Raw genomic sequence first — 14211 nt, 5'->3', positions numbered from 1 at the left:
TGAGACACTCTTATGGACGCCCACAGCTGACAACACTGCATTAGTACACACAGACGGCACCACTGCATTAGTACACACAGATAGCACCACTGCATTAGTACACGCAGACAGCAACACTGCATTAGCACACGCAGACAGCACCACTGCATTAGTACACGCAGACAGCACCACTGCATTAGTACACGCAGACAGCACCACTGCATTAGTACACGCAGACAGCACCACTGCATTAGTACACGCAGACAGCACCACTGCATTAAATGAGTTATGTGAGAGTTCTGCAGTCATTTCCTGTGTACCACCTGCATTATGCATAAGCCGCAGGACAGTGTTTTATGGCAGTTAAAATAAACAAAACCTTATCAATACTGTATTAAAGGAGAATTCCGGTGTGATATTGACTTTAAATGTGTTGAAACATGATACCGAGTGTGAGCGATTGTCTCAGAGCTGATTTCGACCTGTCAGCTGTTCTCCGAAACCCGGCGGGAGCTTAGAAATAGTCAACCAGGTTTTTAACGTTTGTGCCTCGGGCATCGAACTGCCGTGCAAATAAATCACTGTTTTACACCATTAATGAGGCTCAAAGTAGCTCCACACTTTATTGGTAGACTTCTGAGGGCCCTGACATTTAAAACGAGACATCGAGAACTTTGAAAAAGCACTGGTTGTTTACTTACATGACTGTTTATTCAGGCAGTCACTTTCGAAAGTTTAGCGGTAGCAGCCATCTTGAATCTAGTCACGTGACTGATTCGTGACTGGTTCACGTAATCGCTATGTCTATGCGTGCACTAGTCATGAATCAGTCACGTGACTAAATTCAAGATGGCTGCGACCGGTAAACTTTCGAAAGTGACTGCCTGAATAAACAGTCATGTAAGTAAACAACCAGTGCTTTTTCAAAGTTCTCGATGTCTCGTTTTAAATGTCAGGGCCCTCAGAAGTCTACCAATAAAGTGTGGAGCTACTTTGAGCCTCATTAATGGTGTAAAACAGTGATTTATTTGCACGGCAGTTCGATGCCCGAGGCACAAACGTTAAAAACCTGGTTGACTATTTCTAAGCTCCCGCCAGGTTTCGGAGAACAGCTGACAGGTCGAAATCAGCTCTGAGACAATCGCTCACACTCGGTATCATGTTTCAACACATTTAAAGTCAATATCACACCGGAATTCTCCTTTAACTGCCCTGTGGATTCACAACATACAGTAGCTGAAGACATTTTTTGAAAATCAATGTATAAGCCACAGCTAATAGTTGGGAAATTACGGTATATCTCAGGCCAATTTCAGTGCTGAAAACCATACTTCCATTTTCTGGGGGTTTAATGGTGAATGCGCTAACAGCCTGAGTGAGTGAAGCCAAAAAGAAGTAGACCTCTCAGCAACATATTAGTATTCTAATTTATGGAACACTGGGTGTCTTAGTGAATTACTAGAATAATTAATAAGGACCTTGCCAAAAATATCATGCCTGAAGTGCATGTATGCAGAAATGTGTATAGCTTATGTAGTATGCAATGAGAGAAAGTGATGTTAAAAAGCAAATGTTAAGTGCATATGCCCTTGGAGGATGCCCTTCTTTAATGCCATGAGGGGGGCTGCTACTCACTCGTGTTTTGGCGTCGATCTGAGCCCCTCTGTCCAGGAGCAGCCGGACCATGTTGGTGTTCCCACGCTTGGAGGCCACGTGCAGGGGGGTGATGCCGTTCTGTAGGGAGCACACACTCCACATAAGACTCCAAGCACACCACAGAAAACTAACACCAATATCAAATAAGCCTAACGTCAATAGCATCATAAATAAGACTAACTCCAATATCACTCTAAATAAGACTACCTCAAATATCATTCTAAATAAGATTAACTCCAATATCATTCTAAATAAGACTAACTCCAACATCGTTCCAAATAAGACTAACTCCAACACCATTCCCATGCTGAGAGACGAGTCATTCAATGCCATTTCAAAACAATTACAGAAAACGTGCTCCCTCTAAGGGTGATATCATGGCTCCCTTCGATAAAAGTGATTTGTGAATGTAAGTGGATTGGGTGGAGAGCAGTGTGTGTTCTATGGGGCCCACCCAATAAGACTGAGCAATTAAACAAGACACAGAGCACGGGAGAGACAGAGCGAGAGGCTTTAGAGTGACCTTACTCATGTCAGCCTCTTATCACATCCTGACCAAAGTCTACAGGGAGCCATGGACAAGCCAGTGACCTTCACAGATCTCTTACGGCTCGGATACACGATCGTCCATCTCCTCCTCTAAGTGTGAGGTGCGAGAAGGCTGGCTATGGACGGACTACTGCATCGATCTCGGGCGGATTGAGGGACACACACGTACACGCGTACACACAGTTCATACTGTAATCCAGCCCCCCTTTCTTTGTGCTTGTTCCTCAGTTGTTGGCTGAAACACTCACCCGGGCAGTGAAGTCCACAGCTGCGCCGCGGTTCAGCAGCAGGGTCGCCACGTTGACGTTGCCATAGTGAGCAGCAATGTGCAAGGGCGTAAAGCCGCTCTGGAACACACAGGAACAAGACGACACAACGCACACACACGCACACATTCAAACACACACACACACACACACAAACACACATACACACACCAGGAGAGGACACAAAAATACAGAAGCTCCATTAATAACAAACAGTCATTATAAGCAATCCTTCAGGTAATCTTAGTGAGGCTTCCCCAAAAATGCTGATGTAGAATTAGTTACAGATCGTCCCAACATTAATTGGACAGAAGAGCAGCTACTGCAAGAGCCCATAAAACTGATCCTAGACCAGCATAATTGGGAGAGCCTCTGGACAACTTCCCAATTTGTCCAAACGGGACCTTATCTCCCCCTAAGTCAGCATGCAGCAATGACGTTAAAGCATCACAGACCAGAGGAAGAGAAAAATGAACAAAAATGCAGAGGAGAGACAGATGAGAAAGAAAAGGACAGAGTCCAAAATAGAAGAAGTCTTAATATGATGAGCCCAAACCCCAGACAAGAGGAGGGAAGAGACATTAAAATACATTTTTATTTTTATATTAAAGTAATCTCTCTCATACAGCATCCACGCACTCCCATACCCACTCTCAAAGAGAGCTCATTCAGCATCATGCAGTAAACATACCCAGTCACTCACACATGTATTCGCTATCTAAAAACCATAACATAAACAAACTCAAGACAGAAATGCAAACAGGGGAAATGGACTTATTGTCAACATTGATACATTATAGGCATATATGGGATTAGCTATCCATACATATACATTGACAATATACGATTTCAATGAATGTAAATGAAAGTAAAAAAAAAAAAAAAAAAAATAATCAAATGATAGAATGACCAGGAAATTACCAGGAAATCAACCCAAAAGATGCATTATGCCACCGGATGTCATATCAGTAACCAAGTTAGAATAAGAGGAGTGATTGCAAGAGCAGTTTTAATATGCGGAGTTCTTGTCTTACCTTTCCGTTCTGAAAGTCAGGGTCCGATTTAATGTGAAAACATTATTTACAAAAAGTGTGAAGAGAATATCGACTAGGTGATGACTACAAAAATTACACATTTAAAGCTGATGGTGAGCAGCAATAAATCATTCAGGTGTTGCCATGCTAGAGCAGACATTCTGGACAAGTCATCAGACAACCAATAACATGGCATATTTGAAAACAAATCTTAAATCAACAGTTTTAAGCACACACATGCTTTTAACTATGTCAAAATTATCCTATATCAGCCATGGCAAATTAGCTTATCAACATGCACATACTGTATAATATAGGCCTACTTTTGCCCAATATCATTCCAATGCTGATAGCATCATGTCATTCAATGGCATTTTAAAAACAATGATGTACACATTCTCTTTAAGGACAATAGGATGGCTGCTCCCTCTAACAGCACAGCAGCTTTGTAACAAGATTGTTGATCTAATTGCATTGGTTGGATAACAGTGTGGTAGTGATGGGTGACATGCAACACAGCAGGCACAGGCAGAGTGAGAGACAGAACTGAAAGACAGCAATGCAGGCACACACAATAAACTACTATTAAAAAAGGATAAGAACAAAGACTTTGACCAAATGTTTTCTGTTTTTCTTTAAGAACATAATGTTCAGTAGACATCTATGAAGAACATTCGGGCCATTTTCCTAAATGATCTCTGGAACTTTCTACTGCTAATTGCCTCTTGTTATGGTGGACTGGCCAAGGTGACAGATTTATATAAAGTGATTTGTAGTCACTGCCATTGCTATAAAAGTCAATCAGCTGAGAAATAGCTGGGTCAGACAGGAAGTAATGTATTATGTAAAATGGAGGTCTACAGAAGGTTATGTAAATTGTATCTTTTTTAAAACCAGAAAAGCTTTAACAGAGGAAGTGTCTGGTTCTATTTTTTAGTTCAATGTTCTTTTTGGATGGTGTGATACAAAAAGTGGGCAATCTTCTCAAATCATACGACCTAAGTCCTGCTACCTCAAAACTCTCTAAATGTCTAATGACCACTGAAGGTCCCACGGATACTCAAGTGTTAATCTAACGTTACAGTAACGCCTGAGTATCGCCTTAACCACATGCCAAACAGGATGCTCATTGCCAAATATCCTCAGCCTCAACAAACCTAAACATGTCAAACACAGACGCAGTCAAAAGAAAGAAAGTAAGACATGAACAAAACACAAACAGCACACACACACAAAAAGAACTGAAGGCACTTGGGTGATATGAAGCTCCTGCCTCGTCATGCATGGACCCCATGGACAAAACCCCTCGATAGAAAGACTAAGCGGACGGGCGGATCTGGTCTGAATAAAAGGCAGGAGACTACAGCACGAGTTCATTAGCTCGTTCATGCATTGCTAGCTAATGTGGATGACACGGCACGCCAATGCCCAGAGGAAATCATAGGGGAGAGAGAGAGAGAGAACCAAACGGAACGGAACGGAACCAAACGAGTCACTGATGTTCTGATGAACAAAACTGGAGAGGCAGAGAAAAAAGTCTATACCTCAGTAGTCCTATTGACCATCATCTGTGGTGAGCGGGGGGAGGGGGAGACGGGGGAGAGGAGGGAGGGAAAGAGAAGTGTGTTATGCTCTACTCCCACTGGCACACGTGACACACACACACACACACACACACACACACACACACACACACACACACACACACACACACTCACTTACGCATACTCACATGCACGCGCGCGCACACGCACACACACACACACTCACTCACTCACTTACAGTACACATACTCGCACGCACGCACACACACACACACACACACACACACACACACAGACACGCGCGCACACAAGGCATGCCGTTTTATACACTGGTGATATCACCACAGGGGAACAGGTTTTGTGAGGAAAAGCAAATTGCTTCATTAACCTCTCCAACACATTTTACAGTAATCCTTTCTGTAATATCTTGTACTGCATTTATGTAACGATTACCCTTTTACACACACATCAAGATAATACTGTACTAATCAACTTCCTCTACCCTCTATAGTGACATCACCGCCCCACCCCCATTGCCATCTCACAATTCTAGAATCCAGAGTGCATGCTGGGATATGCCTCAATGCCACCTGAGAGTACCCCATGCCACACCCCGAGGGGCACAGTTACATCCCGTTAACAGCAGGGGGCGCTAGCAACATCAAGAGGCCACAGTAAGGTAGGGGCGGGGAGCAGGAAGACAGGTAATAAAAGAGAGAGAGACCCGGATAGCGTCCGGATGGGCACACAGCAGACAGGCACATTCAGACTGGGGAGGAGAAAGAGAGGAAGAGAGGAAGACAGAGAGAGAGAGAGAAAGAGAGAGAGAGAGAGAAAGAAGAACAAATGCAGACACATAGACATGACAAGACATGACAAGACAACACCACCGATGAGGTACAAATACAGACAGGTCACAACAAGGTGTTTACTGCACGAGGTGACATCACATCATCACAGACAGCAGAACATCACTGAGATAAAGGGGGCTCTTTAAACTTAAAGTGGGCAGCACTCCAACAGTGTCACACAGCTCTCCCACACACACATGCCAGCTGGAGGGGCACAGGTACACGTGGTGCAGGTGTGTCTGGGGGTCAGTGTGGTCAGTTCTGGTCAGTTTTCCCCCCCAAGCAACACATGCTGAAGGCCTCAAACAGATCTTCCCTGCCGCATCTCCACTCTACCTCCTACTCCCTCCCTCCCTCCCTCCCTCCCTCCCTCCCTCCCTGTCAATCACGTCACTCACTACTCCCCCAACCCCCCCCTGCCGTCGTTACCTTGGACTGGACGTCTGCGTTGTGGTCGTTCTGGAGGAGCAGGGCGGCGGACTTGGTGTCGTCCTTGCGGGCGGCGATGTGGAGGGCGGGCAGGCGCACCTTGCCCTTGGTGTCGTGCTCCAGGAGCAGAGACACCACCTGGTTGTGGCCCTGCTGCAGAGCGATCGCTAGCGGCGTGAAGCCGTCCTGCAGCGGAGGAGAGGACACGCAGACGGTCATTTCAGGGGTGTGTGTGTGTGTGTGTGTGTGTGTGTGTGTGTGCGTGTGTGTGTGTGTGCGTGTGTGTGTGTGTGTGATGGCAAATGAGCCGTGTAATAACAGTGAGTAGGAGGATGTGAAACCCCAACATCAGCAAAGATGAGCAGAGACACTTGTGCATATTAATGCCCAATATATAGCATACAGTATGTGGGGAGGAGAGGAGAAACACACAAACAAACCCACACACACACACACACCTACACACACACACACACACACACACACACACACACACACACACACACACACACACACACACACACACACACACAGACACACACACACACACACTCCAACACCTGTCATTACATCTCCCAAGCCAGTCAAAGAGGGTTGGCCATAATGAGCATATCAGCGCTTTTCTACACACAACATCTACAAATGAACTGCTGTGAGCAAACACTGCTGAAACACACAAGAAACATCAGCCCACTCCTTTCTCCCTGATGCGTGCTACACCACGCTACTCTACACACAACACACACACACACACACACACACACACACACACACACACACACTGGCTGACCTCTGTGGCTGTGCTCTGGTTTCCTCCGTTCTCCAGCAGGTATCGGACCACCTCCAGATGGTTCTCCTGGGAGGCCATGTACAGTGGAGTGAATCCATTCTGCAGAGTAGGAGAGAGGGAGAGAGAGAGAGAGAAAGAGAGAGAGAGAGGGACAGAGAGAGAGAGAGAGAGAGAGAATCAATGCTTTGTGGCCAGGGCCTCTTACAGTCAATTACATTTCTCAGATCAACACCAGCCAATTCAATTTGCCTTCCCAAACTCAGACAATAAACACAGACAGACAGAATACTTGCTGTCTGCTAATACTCCACAAAGTAAAGCGCGAGGGAATCCTATTTGCTAAATGTCTGAGGATGAAGCCGCAGGAGCGACTATGACTCACTCACTCACCTGTGATTGGGAGTTGATATCCGCGCCACGCTTCACCAGGATCTTCACCACCTCCCCCTGGCCCGCTAGGGAGGCGATGTGGAGAGCTGTGTTCCCTTTCTGCACACACACACACACACACACACACACACACACACACACACACACACACACACACACACACACACACAGTCATTTCACATACCATTCAGCACTAGCATCATTGCTGCAGATGTAATCATTATAGGCTTGCAATAAAACATTATTCAGAATAATTGTTGTTTAAGAGAGCAAATGATATATTGACTTTATCTGGACGAAAGACAACAACGGTGATTTTCACCTGCACACAAACATTGTACACTGTAGGACAAACTACCACCCAGTGAAATAAGCTCTAGGCAGAGAAATCTGGAGAAGAAAATGACCACTGGGGGTAGAGCCTCTGAATCAATGATCAATCCAGCAGAGGATCTATCCCCAGAGTAAGCACAGAGCCATAGCTTTGTAGCCTCACAAAGGGAGTTCTGTAATGCACACAACACAACCTTTCATTCTCCGTATAGAAGAGGCACACAAAGGTCATGACAAAAGTCATCCGTGACTCTAGCCAAACACACCTGGGCGCTGGACGTACAGTCACCTGGCCGACCACAAACAACTTCAAAGCCAAAGCTCTGCCCATGAGACCCTTTCAGAGGCACAGCACAGCTGACAGTGTTCCTCTCAGGCTCAACACCAGCCCTGGCTGCTGAGCTGCGCTCCTCTCTGGACCTGCTGAGTCATTGGTAGAACTGCCGCCTTGGTGCTTGAAAGCAGAGCCCACCGAAGAGAGGCTTATCTGCCCCCTCACACACACACACACACACACACACACACACATGCACGCACACACACGCACACACACACACGCACGCACATGCACACACACACAGGCACGCACATGTGCAGACCGACACACACACACACACACACACACACACACACACACACAGTAACTGAACACCCCCAGCCTGATCTACGAGGAACGCTGTCAGGAACTCAAAGACCTCTTTTCATTTAAAATATCATTGGGTTCATAATGATGGTGCGGCACAAAGGCTCCCCAGGAGATAATGGATGATAATCGCCTACTCACGGCACGGCAGACTCAGGCTCTTACCAGCTATCCTATTCATTAATGCTTGATTACAGTATTGTGTCCGTTACGGTTTAGGTAATTACACCGCTACCAGAATTCATCAGCTGTTGTGCAATGGCATAATATTGAATTTGCTGTGAATTTGCAAACTACTTATTAGATTAAAGGGCAGCTGTCTAACTGATAAAGAAACCAATAATGAGACATTTGAAGTCTAAAGTGAATGATGAAGTGTACAGTGTAAGTTGTAAACATATCATTAAATGCAACCAACACTGAAGTGTCTAAAATGCTACTCCGCTGACTGGAAAAGAATTTACTATTCAGCCATGTTAAATAGATCATATTTCACTTCATATCCACTGTTAATTCCCACAGTATTTCACAACAGTTAGCTAGGAGGTGAAGACCTGAGTCATTCATTATCAAACAAGCAACCAGAACTCCTTCACATTTGTGTTGAGGTTACTTGGCAGACACTTTAGTCCAAAGTGACTTACATGTAACACCAATATCAATAAACACAACATTCCCTCAATATGAAGAGTTTAAAGTGCTACAGGGTTTTGCTAATTGTCCTACTACACTGATAAGACCCATTCATAGCATACGAGCAGGCTAACGACACAAAGTGGGACAAGTGTGTCTGCTCTGTCCAGCTCCAAACGGACCCTCGGTCATGTGAGACGGGTGTCATGTTAAAGGGTAACAGCTCTGGCATTTGGAGGGTGTGTGAGGGAACCCAACTGATAAGCTTTACCACTGTCTTTAAGATCAACACTTGGCCATGAGATCATTTTGCCCTATATCTTTCTCAACAGTTTTAGCGTCCTCCGATGCACCTTAAAAGTTATGCAGAAGACTGCCATACCCCTTCAGCAAATGTAGTATCCAACAATCACACCGGAAATATGTAAAATACATCACTATAGCAATATCACGTCATGTGAAATAATCTGTCAGATCTTGTGAGTAATATTGAATATTGGTAAAGCAAAAACAATAACCTATAGTTCAGTACCAGGTCATAGAGTGAGGCTCATATGCTAAAGTTGACTAAAAAGAGGAATATAAAATCTTTTGGAATTTGATCTTAATGCCTTAAGTAAAAATTAGGAAATATCCAGCTTTATCAGGATGCATAGCATCCTGGACCCATGAAATAACTTTATGAAATAAAAATCTTCCTGCCTTTATGGGAATTTAACATACATGTAGGGATGCACATACCTACTGTATGACCCCTGTATTTTAAGGAAAAACATTTATTTATTTCCGATGCATTATTCAATCACAAAGAAAATCGGTGTCCTTAAAGCTTGGATATTTCTTCATTTTTTTACTTAAGGCATTAAGATCAATTTCCAAAAGATGATTTTGTATTCCTCTTTTTGTTCAACTTTAGCATGGGTTCAAATACTTCTGAGCCCAACTGTATATGTAATCATATCTACACCAACCCATTTCTCAAGGCTCTCTTTGCCAGTCAGGCCTACAGTACATTATGCTCCAAACATACTGCTAACTAGTCGGCACTCAAGACAAAGCTCCAGAGCTTACAGTATGCTGCCCAAGGCTGGGCTCCAGCACTAGCAGGGTAAGGGTGACCTACCTTAGTGGCCGAGTCCACCGAAGCACCCCTCTCCAGGAGCTCCTGGACCAAATCCACGTGCCCCTCTTTGGCCGCCAAGTGTAGCGCGTTGAGCCCATTCTGCAGAGGAACGACAAAAGCACGAGTGGTCAGCCTCGCTCACCCCCACACACAAAACAACCGCACATTCACGACAATAGCAACAGAGAAACAACAAGAAAGACAGTAAGAGAGAAAGAAGGAGAAAACACAGCAGTTCAGACGAGGTACCTCAGGGTCCATTATCTGTGGCGTATACCTCTACCACTCCATCACACTCTACCACTCCTCATTCACACACACACTTACACACACACACATACTTACACACACACTTACACACACACACACGAAAGAGGGGGCAGCTCGAAATATCAGCGCAATGGCTGCCGGTGAGAGTTACGCTGTGTCATGCCGTCAGGGAGCCGGGCCAGTGTCCACAGGATTAATTATGTAGTGATATTAATAAGCCTGCTGGGCCCACGGCCACCTGGCCCCTGGTGCACTGGACACGGGGTAGAGACCGTTGGCTGAAACTGGCCAGAGCAGGACAGAGGAGAGCGATATATTCCACTCAAGCTTAATGTTTCATTGCTGCTGGGATGTGAGAATATTCCTAAAGTGCGTGTAAGAGAACTAGACTGAGCAAGACAGCAATAACATGATGAACACTCCATAACTGAGAATTCAGTCCTAACGCACTATTCTGCTATTACTGCATTCTGTCCAAGGCTGATTTTTCTGTAGAACTTTGCTAATAGCATACATTTCCTTTACACTGGCAAACCCTTGGTAATTTATTTCAAATTGATCAAGTAAATCTCAAAGTGAGTGTTTTAAGATAGCGATACTCATTCACCTCTTTACACGTGATTTTCCTTCCGAGCACAAAACTCATGACCTCGGACTTTGAGTGAAGTGGGATTGAATCAAAACTAAATGTGTGTCCTCACACCCTCATGCAAGACTCACACCTGACTGAACTACTAATCTCCCCTATATAAGAAGGTGAGGTGGGTGTTTATTCCCATGTAATGGCAATGAATGGATCCCAAAAAGCCAAGCGAGTGAAGTGAAGATTACTCTTTCAATGTCACTTGAGTGGGATTATGGCGAGGATTAGAGTGCAAGATTTGATGGCTTCTGCTGGTGTCTGCTTCTGCTTCCGCTGCATGACCAAACACACCTGATCTGGCTCCACCATGCAGCCTCCTGAAGGTTGTGGGTGATGTAATCTTGACTAGCAGATTACAGATTATGGCTATAGCCGCGATCCACGCAAAACCACTAAGAGAAGACAGGTAAAGCACAAGCTTTTGTACGCCATAGCAATTTCATAGACTTCTAAAGCAGAGCCGCAAATTGTGTCTATAGAGATTCAAGGAAGACGCAAAGCAGAAATCAAGCCAGGCGCTAAACTATGGTGTGTGATGACCTGATGCATCTACTAGCGCCTCATATAATCTATTTTTGTGAAAGTGGCCTCTGCGCTGTGAATCATGTGGGTCTGATGACATATAGAGTTTCATATCCTTTTTTCTTGAAAGCACCATGCCGATGCCACTCTGCATCTTATGCAGCCGTGCCGTACTGAATTACATGTCACAACCTAATTAAAATGCAAAATAGACGTTATGACATGTCTGGTAATGTCTACTCTGACATAGTAATACCATAACCTTTATTACAATGTAACAACACTACTAACAAGCATACAAATGATGTATGATATTAATAACATCATACATAGCGCCTATCCTTGTTAATCATGTTATTAGCCAATATTATTAATGATCATGCAAAATGTTGAGACAAAACAATAAAATGTCACAGTGTGGAAGCTATATTGCAGGATTCTCTTCTCCCCAACAAGTCCTCACCCCTGGGAATTACTGAAGCACTAGTGTAACCTAATAAGACTGCCCATGCCCCCCAAGGGAGGTTTTGCCAAAGCCACTCCAATTCCCTAACTTCTCAGATGGAGTACATTTGTCTTGCTTTTCTCCGGACCCATTCAGTCAATATCTAATTTCCTTCAATGTCCCACACAGCAAGACGATCAAGTTGTTCCAGCGGCTGCTCTTTCTGGAAGGTCTCTCCAGGTCCAGCTCAGTGCTGCAGATTGTGAAAGATGAATCTCTGCAATCGGCTTCCTCCCAGAGGCGCTAGCCAGGGCCCACTCAATGTCACCATTACACAGACACCTAAAGGGGAGATGCTGAGACAACAGGGGAGGCTACCGTGACATGGGTGACGTGACCTGCTAGAGGTATGTCACACAAGTATTTTTACACCTTTTGTATTAGATCTCTTCTTTGAGTCCTTCATTTGAGTCCTCATATATCCCTGGGACAACTTCTTTAGTACATTCTGCATTTATACCTTGTCTAGTAACTCATATGAATTTATACTATATGTATATGTATAGGAGTGTTGGCTGGTAATTGAGGCAATGGTCTGACGTGATATTACCAGCATGTTAGTGTATATGTCTTCTGTGAATCACAAATCAGTTTTCCACAAAAGACGCTTGATGTACAAGAAGAATTCAGGCTAATTCCTTTTTTTTGTGTGTGTTCATCTTGGACTTGCGTCATCCATGGTTCCCTAGGATTAGAGCTAGACCACTGTGAATCCTCCTGATTGGCCACTCTAATGAAGCACACACACAGTAGAGCTACATGCTTTATATTGTGGCTCATTAAGGCAATCATTCACTCTCTTGACATGAGACTCATGTAATCTTCGATCAGGAGTCTTGATTTCAGCTCGTCACAACTGATTTCACTGAGCACTAAGTGACCCTTTTCAGAATCAGCTCCTTCTAACAAGCCTCTGCTTCGGCTACATTGGTGACTCCATCAAACGTCTTCGTTGTTAGGATTACATGACTAGGTTGAGCCACAACAAACACTTCCAGTGCTAAAACAACAGTAGCCTACACTATATATTGAGTCTGAGGTTAAATGAATGTGTGTTCATCACACACACTCATGTCCATCAAGACTTTGTACACTCCTTCACTGTATTTCCTTCCTTCCGTTGTTCTTTATCTATTTTCTCTCCCTGTCTTTCTTTCTTTCTTTCTGCCTGTCTTTCTCTCATCTCGCTCTGAGAGTGCAGGTTATGGGTTATGGTTTGTCAGAGTATTCTACAGGGAACCATCCATCATCCATCTTCGTCTTACACCCCCATGCTGCCCTACATTTATTCACAATGCATAGCATCACACACACACACACACACACACACACACACACACACACACACACACACACACACACACACACACACACACACACACACACACACACACACACACACACACACACACACACACATACACACACACACACACACACACACACACACACACACACACCTTCTCTCTCTCTCCCCAAACCACCCACTCATTGCATTACTCAGTGGGATAATTAAAGAAATGTGATTTCCTTTAATGTTCCTCTCTTTATTTATACTGACTGAAGTGCCACAACATGGCAGACATCTTGTTCCTGGGTGATTACATTGCCTGTTCCCTCCACTTGAATCATACATATGAACACTTATAGGCAATTTCACTCCTAATCACATTCGTTTTTCAAAGATCTGAAGCTCCCTTGTCACAGCACAGGCCTACTTGTCAAGTCATTTAAATATACCCCGTGACTTGGAGACATTTTTGCTTTATTTATCACCCAACAACTGAATCCACAATGTGTACGGTAATTTGTCATTTTCTTGGTACACGTTTTGATTGCATTCTAATGCAGTTGGGAGAGAACTTTGAACAGCAGGTGCTAGCAAAGATAAATGACTGGAACAGAACGTTAGCAGGAGAGCTACCCAGGAGGTCATCTAATGCATGCTATTGCTCTTAGCGTTGGCTGGTCACAAAGAATCCATTTGTGAAGAGCAAAAATATATTTATATAAATAAAGTGCAAATATGAATCATGTTAAATGGTGTCCTG

At 44.3% G+C, this 14211-nt stretch overlaps 1 protein-coding gene across 1 annotated transcript in view; it reads right to left on the bottom strand.

Moving 5' to 3' along the window:
- Positions 1 to 14211, bottom strand: part of LOC134060472 (ankyrin-2-like) — a 121192-nt gene that overhangs the window by 50373 nt on the left and 56608 nt on the right. Inside the window, exons 3-8 of the mRNA XM_062517201.1 lie at positions 10221 to 10319; positions 7489 to 7587; positions 7099 to 7197; positions 6309 to 6494; positions 2433 to 2531; positions 1615 to 1713 (exon numbers count right to left, since the gene is read on the bottom strand). Coding sequence (XP_062373185.1) covers positions 1615 to 1713; positions 2433 to 2531; positions 6309 to 6494; positions 7099 to 7197; positions 7489 to 7587; positions 10221 to 10319 — 681 coding nt within the window. The remainder of the gene's footprint in view (positions 1 to 1614; positions 1714 to 2432; positions 2532 to 6308; positions 6495 to 7098; positions 7198 to 7488; positions 7588 to 10220; positions 10320 to 14211) is intronic.

Source organism: Sardina pilchardus, chromosome 16 (genome assembly GCF_963854185.1).
Source record: "Sardina pilchardus chromosome 16, fSarPil1.1, whole genome shotgun sequence".
Taxonomy (NCBI): domain Eukaryota; kingdom Metazoa; phylum Chordata; class Actinopteri; order Clupeiformes; family Clupeidae; genus Sardina; species Sardina pilchardus.
This window is presented reverse-complemented; position numbering and strand designations above follow the sequence as displayed.